Source organism: Lepisosteus platostomus, chromosome 16 (assembly GCF_059453375.1).
Source record: "Lepisosteus platostomus isolate fLepPlt1 chromosome 16, fLepPlt1.hap1, whole genome shotgun sequence".
Classification (NCBI taxonomy): Eukaryota; Metazoa; Chordata; class Actinopteri; order Semionotiformes; family Lepisosteidae; genus Lepisosteus; species Lepisosteus platostomus.
Window position 1 is genome coordinate 26,323,065 of NC_142626.1, and position 22,311 is coordinate 26,345,375.

Genomic DNA, 22,311 nt, shown 5'->3' on the forward strand with positions numbered 1-22,311 from the left:
TGACAGCTGAGTCTGATTGAACTTGGCTCTTGTCATCCCTTCCGAACTTTCGTTCTGAACTCTATTCATTGGCACACTGTGTAAAAACTATCCTAGACAATAGATGAATGGTGACCCTGCTTGTCTTGAAGAATAAATCATTAGTAACTACTTCAGTTTAGTTGCAGGGATGTACAATATGATACACATTTTTTATCAATAATACTCAGAACACTGATGCTCAAGATCCAAAAACTTTTTATTACTCTGATTGATGTGTCACTAGCAGCAACAGACCATTTCCACACCACAGAGGTGAATAGAGCTCTGAGACGGGTCTAACACAAGCAGCTCACTGGCTCAAGATGACAGGTCACACAGGCAAGGGGGTGAGAGCCTTCTGCTTCTGAATCACAGCACAGACAGGTTATAGTTTAACACCACTATCTGCAGTTCTAGGCTGAGAATGAAGCTGGGAATCTGGGCTCGGCTATTCCGTACAGTCGGATTTCTTCAGGAGTGTTGAGGGAGTCTGGGAGCTGTGGGTGGCCTCACAGACCACGGTGCCCACTGAGGACCACTGGGCTTCGGACAGGGTCAAGGTGCTGCCCCAGCTGTACAGGCCAGTGGCGTCCAGGAGGCCGGGAGTCTTGGTGACCCTGCTGGTCCTGAAGGGGCCGTCCACTGTCCACTACAGGCTCCAGCCAGACAGGAAGCCCCTGCTGGTCAGACCCTGTGGCGTGGCCGACTTCTTCTCCGACAGCTCCCTGCTGGAGGGGGGCAGGACCGTCAACAAGGGCCGAGTGTCACCTGGGAGAAAAGCAACATGGAGTGAGACTGGAGAGAAGAGGCACATCGTCTCTCAGCGCAGGGCAGCGACGAGAGGAGAGGGAGAATCAGATATAAAGAAATAAAGATATAATAAAGACATTCGAGCTAAAATGATCCCTCACACTCCTCCGACCTCATTTAGAATACGTTGTTCATAAAATTATAAATAAATAAATTTAATGTGTACCAGGCAGAGATAATTTCATCTCTTCAGTCTCAGATGGAGGATCTGATCATGTAGGGGTGGGTGAGTGGAGGGCTTGACAGATGTGTTCACAATCCTGAATGATATAAATCAAAATGAGTCCAACTGGCTAGGTCAAACTCAGGCAATAAAAAGATCTGGGGATACAAGTGGGAATTAAGATGAAAAACCTTTAAGACCAGGAATAGCAAGTACTGTTTTACAGAAATCATTGAATTGATTTATTTATGCAATAAACGTAAAGCACAAATAAATAAATTCAATGTGTGTAAGGCAGAGATAATTTCATCTCTTCAGTCTCAAATGGAGGATCTGATCATGTGGGGGTGGGAGAGTGGAGGGCTTGAAGAAGGTTCATATTGGTCAGCACTGGTGGATAACACTCCAGGCTAAGTCTCTGTGAACGTTGCACCGAAACCTGGAGGTTGTGTGTTTCTTGTTTGGGCTGATGTTAAAATTGCCACAGGGGTCAGCTGATTGTTATCAAGCTGGACGAGATCTATTTTTTGGATACTGATAGCTCTGAGGGGAAGATGACCAATTGAAGGAGATCTTAAAAAGTGCAGGGAACATGTCAGAGAAAGGCACATCCAGCTTGGGTCTGATACTCTACACTCTGAACACCTCCCTACCTACCCAAAGCCTGGTGAAATAAGTCCAGGTTCGCGGTTCAGGTGTTGTTACAAGGTCTCTCATCACAGAGTCCAAGAAGATGCACAGACTTCGCCTCAAGGGTAGCGACCTGTACATTATTTCGCTCCTTTCCTGCTTCTCACCTCATAGATATTGAAACATCAATCTGCTCCGCCGCAGAACGGTATGGGATTGGGAAGGTGGAAGACAAAAAATTCAGGATAGGCAAGAGCTTGACTTTAATCACCAGCACCTTCCCTGTCAGGGTGAGGTCCCAGTTCTTCTGCTGCATGAGTTTCCATTTTGGATTGAGAGTTTGTTCTGCCAATTCACAGTTTCCACCCGTTCTCCAAAATATATCCCCAGGATCTTAATTCTCTTCTCTCACAGTTTAAGATCATGTTGTACTTTCAACTCCCTCTAGTTCCCTAGAACAAATCTCACTCTTGGGTTTGTTAAATTTTTCTAAGGAAGCCAAAGATAAGCAATCACAGCAATGCAAAGCCCTGCTGACTAACGCTGCTTTGTTAGCTCTGCAATTCATAATAAACTCCACTCCCCCTACTCTCTGTCACACAGTTGCTCACCACTAAACCACTAGAGTCCAGTGTACTGAGGAATGGTGCTTCTGCTGCTGTCAGGGTTACAAACACTGACACAGTGAGGAATCTAACTAGGGAGATCAACTACAGGGAAGAAACAACCACACAAAGGCAACATAGGTGCATCCAGCAGCCATATCACCCTGCAACTCACAACTGGCAACCCACTGACGCTAAGCAGGTGTGAGCCTGGTCAGTACCTGAATGGGAGACCTCCTGGGAAAAACTAAGGTTGCTGCTGGAAGAGGCGTTAGTGGGGCCAGCAGGGGGGGCTCACCCTGCGGCTCATGTGGGTCCCTTTGCCCCAGTGTAGTGATGGGGACACTATACTGTAAACAGGCGCAGTCCTTCGGATGAGACGTAAAACCGAGGTCCTGACTCTCTGTGGTCATTAAAAATCCCAGGGTGTTTCTCGAAAAGAGTAGGGGTGTAACCCCGGCATCTTGGCCAAATTTCCCCATCAATCTTTATCAATCATGGCCTCCTAATAATCCCCCTCTGTGAATTGGCTTCATTACTCTGCTCTCCTCCCCACTGACAGATGATGTTTGGTGAGCGTTCTGGCGCACTATGGCTGCCGTCGCATCATCCAGGTGGATGCTGCACATTGGTGGTGGTGGAGGGGGGTCCCCATTACCTGTAAAGCACTTTGAGTGGAGTGTCCAGAAAAAGCGCTATATAAGTGTAAGCAATTATTATTATTATTATTATTATCCAGGTGCATAAGGTGCACAATTAATTATGTTGACACTGCCTGCAGTAGCACTTTAGGCCATTAGGTGTCACTATATTTGCATATTTAATTTACATAGATTACTTGTCCAGTAAATTACTACAGCACATCTTCTGTATCAATCAAGACATCTAACAATTCTAATTATAAATCAAAGAGTTCTGTCACTGAGAATAATGCTGTGCAAAGTCTTGTACACAGCTATACCAAAACCTGCATTAAAATGCTCTTTCCCAGCCCTCCACCAACAATGTCTTCCTTTCAGCTCTTCTTTCTTATTCAGACTTTATTTTCTTTCTCTTCTGTTCTGTTAAACTAGAAACTGTATCAATGTGCAGTATTGAATTAATTGTTACTAAGACTTACAGGACATCTAAGGCTGAAGTCTGCAGCGCCACAACAGACATGTCTGATTGTCAGATCCATAGTGCAGTGGTGTTCTTGTATCATATAAATCTGAGTCCATCCATCATCAGAATAATGTCTCTTATTCCTGGTCCAGAGTCTAGTCCAGAGGTCTAGAGAACTTTAATACAGTGGCAATAACTTGGAGACATCTATTATCCCACCTAGCAGGGTTCTGGAAGGTGGGAAGAAACTGTACAGTAGCACAAGGAAAAATCCTGCTTGATCAGAGTGAGAATGTCCAGACTCCATGCAGAAGGCATCTCAGGACCTGAGAGCTATAAGGACAAATATGCATTATAATCAGATATATACAGTATTATACTTTTTAAAATAAAAAAAGAAAAGTTCTAATCTAAAAAAAACTTTTAATTTCAAAAATAAAATTAGGCTATTACAAAGTGCTCATTTTTCTATAAACCAGAAATATATGATATATGATATACAATATGTTTATTTAATATACAGTATGATATGCTGAACATGCCTCCTCATAATAGACACAATTTATACAATCACCAGGCATTGTCACCTGCATATGTGTTTGTTCAATTCACATTTCAACAAAAAGTGAGAAAGAATTAATCACATTCATTGCCAATATGGTATTCCACTGATAAAAGACTCAACACTGCTGCTCACAAGCCTAAAAAAATTCAGCTTAATTTGTTTTAAATTACCTTTAAATTAGATTTAAAACTGTAAGTTTAATTCAGTCTTTCTTGCTTTTGGCAGAACCAAAGAACGAGGCAGAATGACAATCACAGAACAGCAGTAAAGAGACAATCCCAGGAAAAGAGTGAGATTGCAATCACAGAGCAGCAGACTGACAGTCAGTTTCAGGGCAGCAGCAGAGAGAGAAACCACACAGCCAGATGGTCGCTGCCTCCACCTGCCTCCCCTCACAGTCCTGAGCTGAAGCCCTGCTCATCACCCCCAGCTCTGCCTCACAGGCTGCCTCCTGCTGCGCTGGGGGAACTGCATCAGCTTAACAGAGTGTTACACTCCAGTGCCTTTCATCCTCCCAGACTTTTACTTTTAACACCCACAGCCTGATCTTAAAGAGGGCAATCTGCCCCATTTACACACGGGCTCCCTTTCAGCAGGTGTGTGAGGCAGCCAGGAGGGTTAGAGACACCAAACACCTGGCTTCTGCACAAGAGCCCAAACATCAATGACGAATGAGAGACAGAGAAATTGAGATTCTTCCTGACCAAGCATTGTAAACAAACGCTTTCAGTTTCAGATGTTTCTCAGGTGAAAGTAAAATTAAAAGGAGCTACTATACTGCACAGTCATTATGACCCATCAGGTTGTAACAAACCCTTTAACCCCATGGGATTGTGGGTCTATAACCAGTATCTGTCATGGTGTTGAAGCTGATCCAACTGGGTGACGTCCAGCACAGATTCTAGTAAAGATCTTGACAGTTTCATCAGAGGATCGTGATGTGTCAGGTTCTGCTCTCAGGTCAGCCATAGGTCACAGCTCACATGGAATTTCCTGGGTCATGGTTGCTTGGTAGACCTGCAGGATACTGATAACCACAGTCTGAGGTCATAATATGGAACAAGTGGGGGTCACTAGGGAGGCGCTTTAGTCAAGCACAAGGGCTGATCAGTAGACAGGACGAGGTTCAGTCAAGTTAAAAGCCAGGGATGAAGCCAAGAGACACACAGGGAACATAGCTGAGGGGAGATCTGGGAACACAGTCCGGAGACAAAGCAGGAGGTCAAAGCACAGCATGCTGACAAGGCAAAAAAGCAAAGTGGACCTTGGGAATAAGCATGGAGATGGATCTCGAGGGGCTCGGTGTCAGATGCAATAACAGAGCTCCAGGCTCTCTCAGGTCAGGATATTTATACTGAAGAGCACCTGGAATGGGCTGAGTAATCCTGGTCATTGTTCAGGGCCATCATAGAGTGTGCACACAGAGAGAGGGACCTGAAGCTCAGTTATGAATGAGGAAGGGACTGAAGTGTGATGTGATTTGAAAGCCAATGACCTGGGGTTAGGGCTGGCACCCTCCTCTGGAGGAGCAGAGGTGAAAAAGGCATGAATGACACTAGCACTCCTCTCCTGCTCCTTCCAAATATTCTAGGAAAGCTTTCTCCCATAGTTAGTGTTGCTGTGGAAGTTGGGGGAAGTCAGGTATGACAATCATGTTCAAATGATGTGCAGAATTCTGATAGCTGGCGTAAGACATTGTTTTTCCTGCTCTTTAACTCTTTTATTACTGAGCTATGTATAAACAGCCCAGAACACACCAGATATCAGCCTGTGGACTATCAATCATGGAGTGTACAGGGGAGCAGGTGACAAAGCAAATGGAGCAGAGAGAGTGCATGGGGCCCTGGTCATCCGCATAAATGGCAACCTAGAAGAGAGGGTTCTAGACATTGCAGAGTCTTCCGATACTTCTCTTGAGAGTTCTCTCTTTCATTTTCCTCTTTTTGTTTCCTATCTGAAAGCTAAAAAAAACAGACCAAACCAAGAAAAAAACAGGGATCCAAGCATCCAAAAGAAGAGAAAGGAAAAGCAAATGTTCTCTCTAAGAGAAAAGACAAAGAGGAAGAAACTCATGCTGCTGAGGTAGGACTCAGAGGGAAATCCACAACAACAGGCAGCTGAGTCTGGGAGCACACAGGGAAGCGGGTTACTGGGTCTGGAGGAGCAGGAAACGTGCACTCTGGGAATGGAGAGCAGGCAGCTTGATGACTGGAGAGCCCGGGGATCCAGAGAGAGGTGCTGGTGAACTCAGTCTGGAGTCACAAATAATGGTTGCAACTGGGGAGGCAGTGTAGCCAAGCACAAGGGGCTGATTGGGAGACAGGGAGAGGTTAGGTCCAAGGAAAAAGCCAGGGTAGAAGCTGTGAGACACAAAGACAACAAAGCTGAGGGGAGATCTGGGAACACAGTCCGGAGACAAAGTAGGAGGTCGAAACACAGCAGGCTGACAAGGCAAGTGTTAAAGAAAGGTAGTGTGGACCCTATGAAGAATCCTGAACGATATCCAGATATCATTTTCGAGTGAGCAAGCAGAGGTCCGTAAGCCGTAGGTAGTGGAGACGGGCAGAAGTACCAAAATAGAAGCAGAGCCGAAAACTGCAAGGAAGCCGAGAGTCAAAACCAGAACAAACAGTCGAAAGCCAGAAACCGAAACCAGGAGATGTAGTTGGGAGACAAGCCAGGGTCAGGAAGCCAATATCCTACTAGAGAGTCACAGAGATTTAGAAAGAGTAGCTCTAGCCAGGATACACCCAATGCTGAGCAGGGAGATGTGAGTAAAGCAGTTTTAAATAGGCTGAGGTTAATTGACTAATTAGGAACAGTACTGGAATGCGAGGTGGAACGACAAGTCCTCTGGGGGCATGGGGTAACAGCAAGAAAGCAAAGCGGGGCTTCGGAATAAACACAGAGATGAAGCTCCAGGTGCTCAGTGTCAAAAACGCCCCACGCTCTGTCAGGCCCAAATATTTTCACTGAAGAGCACCTGGAATGGGTGGGTTTATAAACTAACCCCAAGCACTCAGAGTCTCCAGGTGATTCGATTCTGATGTAGTCGTGAAGGGAGACAGTCACTGATAACGTCAATGGCTGCTTTTTTGTAACTCCTAAGTAATTAAATTTTTAAAAAATCTGGTGGGGAATGGTAATTCCAAAACAGATAGTATCATCCATAAAAAAAATAAATTCCCAAGGAGAGACCAAGACTTGACACAAGCCAGCTTCACATTAGATATACTAGATACTCTTAGCGTAGAGAAGACAAACAGTAAATAACTCATTTAAAAACTATCAGCAGTGTTCATATACAGGCTTGGTCCTCTCTCCCTCCTCTTCAAAATTAAAGAGATGTTTATTGTATGTGCTCTCTTCCTTAACTAATCCCCTTATCTGCTGTCTCAGTGATATATACTAAGATTTATGAAAATGAAAGGGCAATATGTTTACCTGCAAACAGCAGAGAGATGTGTAGGCAGTTTTCCTCAATGCATGAGTCTTTTCTCAGAAGAAGATCACACTTGACCTCATTAACAAAACACACTTTAAGGCACCAATGAAAGCATTTCAGTCATATGCAAGAATGTTGTGTTCAGAAGTCAGCAATAATCCAACTTTTCCTCAGTGTAAACCCAGGGCCAGAATGACTTTTTTCTTGAAAACAAAATCTAGAATGTAGAATACAATAGCGTACTCCGTGGAGTGTAGAAAAGGAAACATTTTTTCACAGTGTTATTGTCACGATTGCTAACCCCTCATCTTAAGGGCGCTCCAGCCCTTCCTTGTTCTGCCCCATTGTCTGCACCTGGTCCCTAACCCCGCTCCCCCTTAAAAGCCAGACGCGGACCTTACTCCTGGTTCCTCATTGATTTCCACATCATGAGAGCCCTGGGTCTTGCTGCGTCTTGCTGCGTCTGGCTCCGTTATGCTTTTAACTTTCTGTTCCTAGTTCCTGGTTCCCCCCCTCCGGATGGATCGCCTGGCTATGGACTTCAGCCCTTGTTTCTGATTTCCCGTTTGGATTTCCTACATGGATTGTTCGCCTGGATTCACTTCCTCTGGACACCTGCACTGCATGGACATGCCCCCGTCTCCAGCACCTTTTCCTGCATGACCATTTTTCCCCTTGTCTTCACTATTCTGGATCGTGTCTTCCGCATAGGACCCGGAAAGAACTGTTTCATGACGGTTATATATTCCTGTTTGATCTTGCAGGTCTGTTGTGATTTCTTCCCACATTGTCCTCCAGAACCAAGGAGCAAAGAACCCAAAGTCTGGTCTAGAGTTGTGATCAGGGTTCAGTATTTGCACCGTGGGGTTACAGAGCTCTGAACTGCTATTGGGATACACATGCAGCAGCAGCTGACATTAGATGAGTATGTGCCTTCTCCCCATCTTCTGTTGCTCTCTCTACTGTACAGAGACTTTTGGGTAAATATACTGGCTGTAAAGTAGGAAGGTAAACAAATTAAAATGGTGGTCCAGTTTTGAGCATTAATCTGTAAGTTGTTTACCAGGAGTCAACAGCAGCTAGACATGTCAAGAGGGTAGGGTTTTGCTGCTCCACTGTGTGAGAGGAGTGCTGTCATACTGCTGACAGTAATAATCTTCTGCATCTTCAGCCTGGACTCCAGTGATTTTGAAGGTGAAGACAGTTCCCGATCTGCTGCCACCGAAATGAGTGGAAACCCCATCGAATCTCTCATCCCCAGCTTTAATCAGCAGTCTGGGACTGTGCCCAGGCTTGAGCTGGTACCAGGTTAAACTCCAGCTAATGCCCTGACTTGCGCTGCACTGGAGACTGACATCCTGCCCAGGAGACACTAAGACTGTGGCTGGAGTCTGAGTCATTGTGATCTGACCCTCAGTCCCTGCACAAACAAAACAGAAACAATATGTATTAGACAGCTCTAGATAGTATAGTAATACATTTTACGTGAAAATATAAAACCTGAAAGGTATTTTTCTGACTCACCAACAGAGTAGAATAAAATGATCCAGGCAACTGAAACAACTGATGCCATGGCTGATGCTTTCTACCGCTCTGAACAACGTCGTCAGAATTGTAACAAGCCTTCAGATTTAACGGCTGTCTGATCCCTTTTATGCAAAGCAGGAAGACAAGGTCTAAACAATTTGCATGTGGGACGTACTCTTGAATAATAATGTCAGCAAGATGTGTCTTGAATCACGAATTCAAATAATCTGTATTTTATTTGTCTATTGTGCCTCAGTGCATCATCCTGCTCTGAGGTGGAAAAGTGTGATTTTAACTGCAAAGACATGGAAATACAGTACATATTCCTGACAATTATTTAGGGTGAAGAAAAAGCTCAGAGAATCTGGGGAACATTTTAAGTTATTGAATTTGTAACAGTAGAGGATATTATTACGCACAAACAGGTGAGGACTGTGAAAGCCCTAAGAGTGACAGTAAAGGCGCTGAGGTTTCTTGACAAAGAGAAGACAGGCTATCTGACATGTTGCTACAGGAAACACCTATAGGGGGAGACAGAGACAAAGAAATGAGCTTTTATGTGCGTGTCAGAGGTCCAGTGTTGAATCTCTGATTCAAATGGTTAGGAATTAAACTGTGGCAGGACTGCAATAAAATAAATATTTAATTCTTTAATCACTGGGATTTTTGCATGAAAGTAGGACTTCTAGCTGTATATCTGGTTATTACGATCACCAGTGTTGCTGTACTGTATGTCTAATGTTGTGGTCAGTCTTGATATTTCAGAAGAACCTGATAATGGTTTATCCATCAATCCATTTTATCCAATACAGGGTTGCAGGGGACCCAGAGTCTATCCCAACAAGCTGATTGTTTGGCTGTTTCTTTTTAATTTATCTATATGGTAATTCAATAGGGAGTTATTTAATTTGAGCAGATTAAAGAGCTTAAAGGGTTCTTTTTTAAAGGGGCTTAGTGCTGTTTTAAGGAAAGTCCAGCTCTGAGTTTTGAGATTGTGTCATAGCTGCTAAATGGACTCCTTAGCTATTGTATGCCTACTGTGCATCTGAATTTTAATTGTGGAAGATACATACATTCAGAAAATAACACAAGAACATAAAAAAGGCTACAGATGAGTGGTGAGCTTTGAGCCTATTTAGACAGTTTGTTGCTAGTTAAATGGTCTTTTTTTCCTGGTGCTTATAATTGTATATATATATCCCTTAAACTATGTTCTTACCCTGACTCACCAGAGTCACTAAATCAAAGCAAAAACTAATTGATAAAGATATTCACATCACAATAAAGGCCCTTTTAAACCCAAAATAAGAAAAAGGGTATATAGCACTGTCCAGTGCATCAATTCTTGATGTGTCAGAGATGACTGCTTTACTTGGAAGATTGAGATCAAAGTGGATGTTTTGCTGTATCAATGCAACTTTCTTTGGGTTAGGAGGGGCATATAAACATGAGAGATGACACTTATGATAAAAAGGTGCTCCACATAATTGACTCAGGTCAAAGAAGTTCAATGACATTGAAGGAGATGTGCCCGTACTCTCTAATTGAATTTATGAGATAAAATCCTGGATGTCTCAAAGGTCTTTTAATTTCAACCCTGACAAGACTGAAGTCATGCTTCTCCAGATCTTCCATCAACTATAATTAACACGTGTGCCTTTTCCAGAATTGATTACTGCAATGTCCTACTCTATGGAGTATCTAATATGTCCAGAATTCAGCAGCCAGAATCCCGAGGCTGCATGCAAGTGATCACATTACTCCTGTTCTGGAGTCCTTGCACTAGTTTCCTGTCAACTTCGAAGTCCTCATGCTCACCTATAAGACTCTACTTAACCTGGTACCTCAGTACCTGTCTGAGTTACTATCCTCCTACTCCCCACCTTGCAGCCTTCTTTCCTCTGACTCTGGTCTCCTGTCTTTCCCCCAAGCTCGTCTGCACTCTCCTGTTGTCCCCCAAAGCCTATCAAAGAGTCACCTCTTTCAAATTCAGACTCAAAATCTTCTTCTTCAGATAGGCTTTAACGGATTTGGAATGTGTGTCTGCTCCTGGCAGCCTCTCCTGCATTTCTAATCCTTTATGCTTTTCCATGCTTATCTTGTTGTCTCCTATATCTTTTACTTTGTTTGTTTTAACTGTTTTCTTATCTTTTCCTGTAAAGCACTTTGAGAAGGAAGTTTAAAGGCATTATATAAAATCAATATTATTGTTAATTATATGGCCACCATATTAAAGAATTAACGGTCAATGGTGACTGATGATTTCTAGGGAGGTGGTTGATCCAGGAATATAAATACAGGGAAGAGCAAAGGAACAGTCAATTTAAAGAGAAAGAGACAAGAGGAAGAGAAGAAGAAGCATCATCATCATCTGTTTCCCTGCTCTTCCTCTTAAGCTGAACTGTGGGAGACATCCTGTTTCTAATTCTGTCTTGGAGTCAGATTCTGTAATATGTAATATTACATATAATTACAGTATATCTAATATTATATAATGCAGGTGAGTAGCTGTGTCAGCATGCGTAGGTTGCAAAGGAACAAGTAATAGGTTTATTCCCTGATGAAAAGAGAAGAGAGAAACGTTTCGGCTGTCACACCCTCTCTTCTCTTTTCAGCATGGAATAAATCTATTACTTGTTCCTTATAATATTATATATATATAATACATATAATTTAGTTCCCATTCTCATGTGTGCATTCATGTTTTAGGAAAGAAGATCTAGTCATTAAGATTTTTTTTAGGACGCAGGTTTTTAGGACTCAGGAACTCACTGTTTGTAAATAGCTACCTTTAGTAGTAGTCATTGGTGTGTGTATTGTAAAATTGTCTCCTGTGCCATCAGCCAGCAAGCAGCCAGACCTTATTCACAAGGGGCTGGTAGGAGGATCAGGTCTCTTTTCATGCCTGGCAACCATGGGAGGTGAGCAGTTTCTTCCTTCAATGATATTGTCATGTTCTTTTTGTTCTTCAACTAAGGGGACTGCTTCGATACTGTTTGTATTACTTCTCTTCATGTCCCAGCTGTGGTAAAAGAATAAATGTTACCATCAACAGCGAGATTCTGTTCCATCTCATTCTTTTAACAACCTATCTCTTGACAGGCTGCTTACATTCATCTCCATGGGAAGCTATTGTTCTGCATTACACAGGAAGTGAATGGTTAAACATTTTACTCCTCTGAAAATTGATGATTGAGTGGTTATTTATACAGATTAATTAAATCCAATTTTACCATTTTTTTAAATTCTATACACATACAAAACACTAAGCACCTGGCATTTGTCTTGATTTGACAGAAGAAAACAGCAACAGACTCCGATCTGTAACAGGAGCCAGTCCAGGATACAGCAAGGCATAGTTCAAGACCCTATGCAGACAGTATAATCCAGAAGTAAGTGGAGAAGGACACTGGGGAAGGAGACGAAGAGGATCAGGGCAGGTTGACAGACGGGGGCGTGATAGTAGTGATCTGGTGCTCGGGGGCCGTGGCAATGGCGAACAGGTTCGGGGAAGTCCAAAAGGGGGAATTCGGGGTGCAGCCTAAAGTCCAAAACCGGGGGATCCATCCAGGACAAGACAAAACATCCAGGACAGAGACAGGCAACCAGGAAGATAAAAGCAGGATAACGCTCCAGGCACTCCGAGCCCCGGTCTCAGATGGTCAGGACGCCGTTGTAAGGGTTTTGTGCATGTACTGGGACAATTATTAATTGTAGCAGTAAGTCACAAAATGATTCTTCGATGGCTGTTAGAAAATTGACCTTGCGGAACAACTCGACAACGCGCACACACACGGATACTAATACACGAGAATACATTTATTAATACAGTACATAAAATATGCATATACAGTAAACATAGCAGATCTTAGTGACAGTTAGCAGAATACAAAAGGTATATTTAATCACAAACAGTTACAAATACCAAGAGACACATACATTCAGTATGCCATTCATTTATACCGTTTCGTTAATGAGCTTTGATTACAACTTCTACACTAGATACTCAAAAGCAAGTACATCACTCATAGGAATTAAGTTGACATCAACTGTGGTTGAGGTAACAATTAAATTCTCGAGCTGCAATGCAGAATGTTGAATACTCATCCAATCTGTGTGGATTCAGATCTCCCGCGGACACAAGGGAACAGCAGAAGTCCAATCGGTGTCCTCTAGCCTGGTGCCAGGCAGTGCTGGTTCAGCTGGAGGTGTGGGAGAAAGAGGGAGAGATTCCTGTTGCGACGTGCTGGCAGTAGGCTCTCTGAAGACCACCTAGTTAGTCCTGGCTGAACTAGCAGTTTGTGAACACGAAAAATGACTGTGGGTCCGAACAAGTCACACTCTTTAGATCGGACGAAGACCGCTTCATTCCCGATGTAGCACTAGTCCTGAATATTGAGATTCAGCTGTCGACAGTTCCAACTGTAGTTCACTCATTGATCAGGCAAGCATTCACAGTGGGTTATTGGCGGTTCATGAGGCTTGCTGCTAGGCTAACCATGTGCAGATCCCCTGGTTACATGTGTACGACCTTCGGTCTCAACTCTTAGAACAAAGTAAAGTCCTGGCAGTCCGACACACTGTCCGTCACGTGATTGTCCGACATGAGTCTGAATATGTCCTGGTGGGGCACTTTCTGGGCCCTGTGCTGCCTGTTTTTTCCGGAGGAACTACGGTCGTTCATTGGTTGAAAGTTTCACGGGCATTTGAGACCCACGTGTGGTTACCCTGCCCTACCAGTTCCTGATTGGCTGATCTAGGTGGAGGATGAGTAACCATGCTCTCTGACCTTGGGGTTGTAAACAATTTGGGATGAGACTCTCCCTTGGAATCTCCCAGACAGAAAGGCGCCAGAGATGACCATTCATTAGGGTGGCTGGAGAATCTCAGCCCTGGGAGTTGATCCTTATCTGGAAACTCTATCAGATAGAATAACACCTTAAATCTGAACCACATGGAATGGCCTTTCTGTGTCCAGCACCACTGAGATGAGAGAGAGGGAGACCGTCAAGGGAGCAGCAAACTTAATTCCTGTATTATTAATAAGCCTTGCCGCTACACCTTGATGAAGCCTATGCTGTTGGGTCTCTCCTGAACCCGATGGTAGGCAGGCTCCCGGGAGTCCATCTTCCAATGCTGAGCAAGGCATACTGGGAGCTCCTGCCTTAAATAAAGATGGATTAAATAGGGGGCAGATGCATGAAATCAGCTAAAATACGAAAGAGCTGGAGCGGCCTTAAGATCCCCACAATCCTTCAGGACTCATGAGTAGGTGCTTTGCATACCTGTGCCGCCTCACTGATCCAAACACTTTAAGACTCACAATGTGGATCAGTCACCATTCAGCCCTTTCATAGTCACTGACACACAGGACAATGATGCCAATGATTCTACTGCTGGGGACACTGGGGCTGTTTGCTGAAATGGAAAATTTAAGATAATTATCTTCTGTTCTATGAATTAGATTATATTTCATAATATTATCCTAATTCATGGGATAACCTAATTAAATGTATACTAAGTGTATTTCTGAGGTAATCAGTACTATTTATTAATATTCACAATGCATAAACATTTGTAATTTATTATTACCCATCATTTTCATTTCAAATTCCAAAGCAGAGACTTGATCAAGTGTTGTGCTTGCAGCTCAGCTCAGTCTGTTCTCCCAGGATACTCTGTTTCTCACAGCTGTAGAGCAAATAGTTCTATTGTCTGTGACAGTACCAGTTTCTGCACTGGTATCTGCAGGAATCCAGCTGAAGATGCAGGAGAGTACTGACTACTGTCAGCAGCTCATGTGGGCAACACAGTTATATAGATCTGTGCAAGACTATAAATCTACTCTGTGGTTGAGTGCCGTCAAGTCGGTATCAACTCATGGCGACCCTATGGACAGTTCCACTGTCACTATCCATAGAGTTTTCATGGTTAGACACGGAAGTAGATTGCTAGGCCTTTTTTCTGCGTAATTAGTGTGAGTGTTGATGCTGTTGTCACAGATAAAGTATGTGACCCTCTGCCACATAGATTGATTATGAGTCTCATGCTCTACCAACAGAGTTAGTTGGGATTCTATGTAAACAGTAGCCACTGTTAATTTATAAAGCTTAATTTTTATATTTATGTGTGAGGTTATTTACTCTATACGGAACTGAAGTACTATATAAATCTACAGTACATTCAGACATACAGTATGATTTCAATTATGTACAGTAGTTTAATTTTAGTTTTTACAAATGTACAAATTTCCAAGCTCATGAATTTCTAAAAAAAAAGAGTGGTTTATTAATATTATTGAAAACTATTTATCAGTGTGCATTAGTCTCTTCAGTTAGCTTAGCTCTTAGCTCTCTTCAGTCCAACTATCGCAGGTCTGCCACTGCTTTCATTCTCAGTCCCCTGTAGATCCTGTTGATGAGTCAGAGCAGCTCCTGTAGAGCTGAGGGAGGTTTTTGTACAGATGTGTATCACTGTGTGAGAGGAGTGCTCCAACCTTGTCCACAATAATAATCTGCTGCGTCTTCAGCCTGGACTCCACTGATGATCATACTGTAGTCCAGTCCAGACCCACTGCCACTGAAACGCTCAGGAATTCCAGTCTGACGGGTAGTTGCCCAATAAATTAGGAGTTTAGGAGCTTCCCCAGGTTTCTGTTGGTACCAGTTCAGGTAGTTTTTGCTCCCAGTAATTGAGCTACTGGCTTTACAGTGGATTGTGACACTTCCTCCAGAGAGGACAGAGAGAGCTGGAGGAGTCTGAGTCATCACAATCTGCCCAGAAGACTCTGAAAGAAACAAAGATTAAAACAGGCAGGACTTTTAAATCAAAATCAGTAATCGGTTGTAAAGAAAGATATAGAAGAATGGATGAGATGTGTTCAATATTACAAATAATAATAATAAAAGCCCTCACCTGGGATACAGATGAGAAGTGTCCAGAGGAAGATGGTGATAAAAGTCATTGTTGCTGTGGGTTCTGTTGCCATGAAGGGCAGCTCTCAGTCATGAAGTGTTAAACTCACAGGGCTATAAACACTCCCAGAGCACTGAAGCATGTCTTGCCGATGCAAAGTGTCCCTTCTATGCAAATTATGTTAGTTGGGATTTGTTTCTGTTAAATATTTTGCACCTGTTGTTGACTCACAGCTATGGAACTAACTTTGCTTTTTATACAGTGTACTGTCCAAGACCCTTAGATGTGATATTTGCTGTTAGCAGAGTGTGACTATTTCTCAGTTTATGTATTTCAAAATTTGTCTAAATACAACATTAATTAAACAACTTCTCATTTTAAATGAACCACACCATTTTGCAGAAACACAGTAACTAAGCTAAGCAAATATGAGGCTTCTCATGTAGCTAAAGATCTCATTCCATGAAGGAGATAATAGGATATCTGCACCTACAACACCGGTCTTTATGCTATTGTTTCCACTATTATACAACCCAATCAAGTTTTAGTCATAGAGAATCGTGCAAACTGTTTGGTTACTCTCTCACCTGTAACCTGCTGAGTACTGCTGGTGGCGCCCCCGCACAGCAGGTGACTCACCTGAGATTTAACAATCTAATCCCAAAAAATTAGAAAGCCTCTGTTTTGCTGTTCTGTTTTATATCTCACCTTACATATAGGTGACGCTGATTTCTCTAATAACCTCGAGTAGAATATGCACTAATACATTATGTTCTCTGTGGGATCTATACACCACTTCTAGCAGTCTAACCCAGATTTAATATTGCTCCTTTACTCACCCCTAACCCCAATTGATTGTGACTTTTTCGGCAAATTATCTGTTCCAGTGAAACAGTGAGGGAGGGTAATCATTTCCCCTCAACCAGCTTAGGGCTTCCCAAGAAGAGAACAACATGACCCTCCAGCCATGTTTGTCGAATACCAGGTATAAGAGCAATGAGTCATGCCTGTGCAAATCAGAGGGGGGAACAAGCTTAGGGGCAAACCTGCTGGCATCATGAAGCCCAGAAGTCTTTGTCACAGCCTACTGGATCTATGACCATGATCTCCAACATGATAAGGCAGAAGAGCATTACAGGAGAGACAATCCAGTGTTGAGAGTCTTGTGGTTCAGACGTCCAGGTGTTGATCCAGGAATGCAGGCTGTTACTCTGGCACTAGTCTGCTCTGCTCCAGAGTGACTGTGAGAGAAAAGTCAGAAATAGACATCTCTCTGGACAGGGCAGAGATCATCACGTTAACCATGAACTGCACATTAGGATCCTCATACCCTCATACCCTCATACCCATATCCCATCCACTTGTCCCATCATGAATATTTAAACTAGTGGAAAAAGGAGACAGAAATCTGAAAGATTAAATAGTGCTGCTCGACCACAATGAGTTTGCAAAAGGTTACACCTTGTTCATATTTAATCTTACTGCGGACCAAGAGTGCACTGGACATTATTCTTCAGTAAAAACAGGAAACCTGAGAGCTGAAGTGCACTTCACACAACCCCTGTCAAACATTATCAATATGATTGTTGACGCCGTTTTTGACAATGTGTGGTCCCAGTGTGTGGTCCATGTGTGTTTTGTTGCTACTGTATGTTCCACACTTCCTGACCTTGATCTCCCTCCCCTATTGGTCCATCATTACATCATTGTTTCCATATGACGTCGTCATTAATTAACTCTCGACCAAGCAGAACTCAGTTTATCAGCTTATTCAGTACATAACTTGGAGGTTTTCAGAAGGAAGGGGCCTTTCGTTTGATTTCTGTCCCGTTCGGCTCAGCTTCGATTTCATTTCGCTTTTGGTTTTTGCTTCGGCTTCGCTTTGTCTGTATGTGTTTTAGTATAGCTTTGGCTCTTGTTGGTTTGTGTTCATCTCCTTGTACTTTCATTTGTTGGTTTGTGTTATCCTTTATTTAACCATTACCTTGTCCAGATGTATTGTTTAAACCTCTGCGTGCTTTTGTACCCTGTTACTTGTGTCTACTCTCGTTTGTATTTGTAGCTCACTTGTGTATTTGTGTGAACTTTTGTGTATAGGGTTAGTTAAGGTTTTGGGTCAATTCTACACACGTAGTTGATGTTTGTATTAGTAACACTAGTTTAGGCAGGGTGAGTGCCTTTTGTCTTGTATGGTTTCGGGTAGTCAGTGAAGGTTAGCTAGGACGTTTGAAGATGACGAAGACCGAGTGTTTTGGGTTTTCTTTTGTAGTTAGGTCAGCTTTCCCTCACTTTCTTAGCCAGCTCCATTTTGTTTGTTGTTTTCTTTTCTTTGGCACCACTCTAGTTCCCTATTCTTGTGTTATTGTGTCTTTTTACGTACCAGTCACTTATTCACCCTTAAAAGAAATCACTTGTGCACCAAAACTTGTTATCACACTTCCTACGTCCCTCACCAGAACCCACTTGCATTCAAAAATTATCCTAAATGTTACACCCCTTTACCCCTAGACACTTGGGGTTGTAACAATGTAATTGAAACCAACATGAGGAGTCAGGTCCTATATGACTTCAGCTGAAGAGTAGAACCTGTGGACAAAGCACAATATGGACACAAGACATCTTGAAGACATTCTGGCACTAGACAGTCACATGACAGACAGTTTCCTCAGAATTACCCAGAGACAGAAGTCTGAAGACACCTGGTGCCTGTCACGATCGTAATCCCTACTCTTAAGGGTGCTCCGGCTCTTTCTTATTTTGCTGATTAAGTGCACCTGCACGCAATCCTGCCCCTACTTATTTAAGCCTGGTGCTCTTGCTATTCCCCACTCAGCATTGGAAGATGGACGCCCGGAAGCCAACCTACCAGCGGGTCCAGGAGAGTCCCGACGGTATAGGTTTCATCACGGCGTCCTGATCATCTGAGTCCGGGGCTCGAAGCACCTGGCCTCGTCATCCTGTTTTTATTCCCTATCCCTGTCCCAGATCCTATCTTGGGTTTTAATCTTCTTTTGTTTCGTCTTGGATGGATCACCCAGTTTTGGACCTTGGACTTTGCCCCGGATTTCCCCCCTGGACTCTCTGGACGTGTTTGCCTTGGCCACGCCCCCCAAGCACCAGTTCACCATCGTCACACACCCCTGTCTGTCAATCCCTCCTGATCCTTGTCGTCTCTTCTCTGTTGTCCTTCTCCACTTACTTCCGGATTAAACCGTCTGCATAGGCTCCTGAACTATGCTTCACAGTGCCTGATTGTCAGCACTCATCCAAGTCACTTACCAGGTCAGCACTGGCTTGCTACATTTTATACCTACTTATGAAAGTTTCACTTTTTAAAGAGAAAAGGCAGAGTTTTCTGATTCTAACTCTTTCCCACACAAGAATTTGGAATGGGAATTTGGAAACGTTATTCAAAAAGATTGTCTGGTTTCAGACGTAAAAGTAATAAAAGACCTTTATGTATCAGTGTTTGATTTAAAACTATTAAACTTTATGTGTTAAAATGGATTACAACTCTAGCAAACCTAAAATGTATCAGGATTGCGTAAATAAAATGATTGATGTAGAATACATTTGTTGGTGCTCCATTTATTATAAAACAGGCAAACAAATGATAGGTAGAACACTTTTATCTAAATAATAATAATAAAAATAATAAATAATAATAATAATAATAATAATAATAATAATAATAATAAAACACTCAGAATACTGCAAAACATAACTTACAAGCATTTTTGACACTGCAAAAAATAACTTGATTTTTTTTTCAATACTGCAAAACATAACTTGTAAACAGTTTTAAAAAGTATACATTTACTAGCTAATTACATAAATAAAAGCATGCCATACGATACACAGATACATAGTTAGCCATGTGTGTTGTAAATAATTGGCATTTTTGATGAGATACACTTCTATATGATATGGTGTCTGAAACAAAACTTTAGGGACAAGCTGGGCCTCAGACACACAGTAGCAGCATTTGTGAAAGGAGACTCTGTCCTTTATCCCAGACGTCTGGGTCAATAGTGTGTCTTTCCATCTGTGTCGATTGACAGCTGCCCCAGTATCTTTTAATTACAAGATGGTACAATATCTTGTTATTACAAGATTGTAAATTATCTCAGAATCATGAGATACCAATAATCATTTGAGTGTATGAACAACCTAATAAAATGTGCTCTGACAGCGCCTAGAAGCTACCGAGAGCTCAGCTGAAGCTTTGAGGTTAGTGTTTGTGACAATGTCGAACTCTGCAGAAAGTGCATGGACTGACTTTCCACTGGGGTTTAGTCACGATAAAATGTTACTGTTTTCTTTATGAATCAATTAGTTCAGCAACCACACCAAAAAATGCATATGTGTTGTGGAAAATCTGTCTTAAATAGTTCCTTAGACTGACTTGAAAATGTCCTTTACTGAATCCAAAATTAGTCAGAATCATTTATGAAACAACTATAATACCAACTAGAAAGTAATGCATTTTATGCTGTTTCTTTTTGTGTTACATGCAGCTGAAAAAAATGTTCAAAATACATTTTTGTGCTGAGGTTAGGATTTTATTAACATTTATTCATTTAATTAGCTTTTTTCCTTTTTAATTTAAATCATAAAAGATTTTAACATGGAGAAAGTGTTTTCAAACATTTAATTCTTGTTCATTTTTTATGTGGGGGTTAGATAATAGAGATACTGAACCGACAACAAATTTGAGGGAAAAAACAAAAAAATATGAAATTTCCTTCAATCAAAAAATAGGCCTGAAACACAGCTTAGTTAGGAAGATTGTGATGTAGTGGAAATCTAATGAGTTAATTGATTCTTAAAAATGTAGAGAGCTTTGCAAAAAAATATATTGGTGCTTTTAGATAATATTTCAAGGATATAACTGCTATGCTACAGTACGTGCAGAATTTTAGAAAACAGTTCGTCAACAAAGTACACTGTTTAGGTTAGTTTAGAAGACAGTGTACCAAAATAATATATGCTGTCTGGGTCATTAGAATTAGCTGAAAGTAACTGATAAGCTTTGAATAACAAATCTAGTTTTTCTTCTCTCGCTCTATGATGTAATCTGTTTTCTCTTAGAGAAAGGGGAAGTTTTAGAAGGGACCAAGTGCTGAACTTTTTTACAGCGCAACGTCTTATAAAAACCCTGTACTGCTTGTAACAAATGGAGTCTCTGGTTGCACTTGGCGAAGTGGCAGCAGGGCTCCCAATATTGCAATATTGAAATAAAGACCTTACTCAGGTGAGAACTCTCTCTTGTGGCTTCCTTGATAGTTATATTTCCATGACAGTGAAGACATCTTATACCAAAGCAAGGTCATTTTGGTAAATTAGAATACCTAGATGAAACAAGATATTGTACTGTATGTGGTACTTTTGCTATGTTTTGACTGGATACTGTAGTGACAGGTGAGACCAGAGACCTGGTGCAGATACACTGCACTGTAGAGAGCCTCTAGAGTAACACTAAAATACTACAGCAGTCCTTGTCTTTCCAATGGATAATGAGCAGATTATGAGAGTTCTTCTGGGGAGGTTAGATGAGGAACTGGATGTTTCCCTTGAATAACGGACAGATTAAAGTTATCACGGACAACTGTTAAGAATATGGAATAGCACAGATTTGTTATTAAGTCCCCTTGTAAGCAGTTAAGGGCACTGAAGTTCTGCTCTCTGCACACTGTTGTGTTGGAGTCTGTAAAAATCTTCACACTTCATTAAGAATAATGTGTTAGGTGCATAATGTCATAATGTCCTTTCATTCAGTATAGAATGTTGTTCAAGACTTGTGATCAAGACATGTAAGACAACAAGTTTTCTTTCACTGAGTAGCTGTACTATTTCTCAATTACTTTCATTACTACAGAATTTCTTTGTCTAAGCAGGTCTGAAGCACTTCACTGATTTTACAAAGAGTTTGTATTTTATACACAATGTTTAAATGATTAATTTTTCAATCTAAAAACCTCAGGTTTAGTTTTTATGTCACTAACTAAGAGGAGATGCATGTCAACACTGGGAGAACTGAGTCGACTATTGTGAGGAAACAAGGCTGTTACATTGACTTAATCATAGTGCTGTTACAATGGAGACAGCAGTGACCTCTTGTGGTCAAAATTAATAACTGCACTCTGTGCTTTTGTTGTGGTTGTATATGACGATTAGTAATAATAATAATAATAATAATAATAATAATAATAATAATAATAATAGCTTAAACGTATATACTGTAGTGCTTTTCTGAACACTCCACTCAAAGCGCTTTTAGAGGTAATGGGGACTGTAAAAGTGGACTCCACCACCATCAATGTGCAGCATCCACCTGGATGCGCCAGAATGCTCCCCACACACCAGCTCTCAGTGGGGAGGAGACCGGAATGATGAAGCCAATTCATAGATGGGGATTATTAGGAGGCTGTGGTTGGTAAGGGCCTATGGGAAATTTGGTCAGGATGCCGGGGTTGGATATCTGAATGAAAAACATCCAGATCCCCAGTGTGTCACATGATATTTT

The 22,311-nt window shown here is 41.9% G+C and overlaps 1 long non-coding RNA gene and 1 gene segment (V, D, J or C); one reads left to right on the top strand and one right to left on the bottom strand.

The window, feature by feature from the left end:
* LOC148647109 (uncharacterized) overlaps positions 1 to 22,311 on the top strand; it is a 63,895-nt gene that overhangs the window by 33,603 nt on the left and 7,981 nt on the right. The gene's annotated exons all lie outside the window — the stretch shown is intronic.
* Positions 221 to 15,868, bottom strand: LOC148647111 (Ig kappa chain V-III region MOPC 321-like). The segment is given in 4 exon segments: positions 221 to 670; positions 13,932 to 14,034; positions 15,345 to 15,657; positions 15,786 to 15,868. Coding segments are annotated over 4 exon segments (690 nt in total).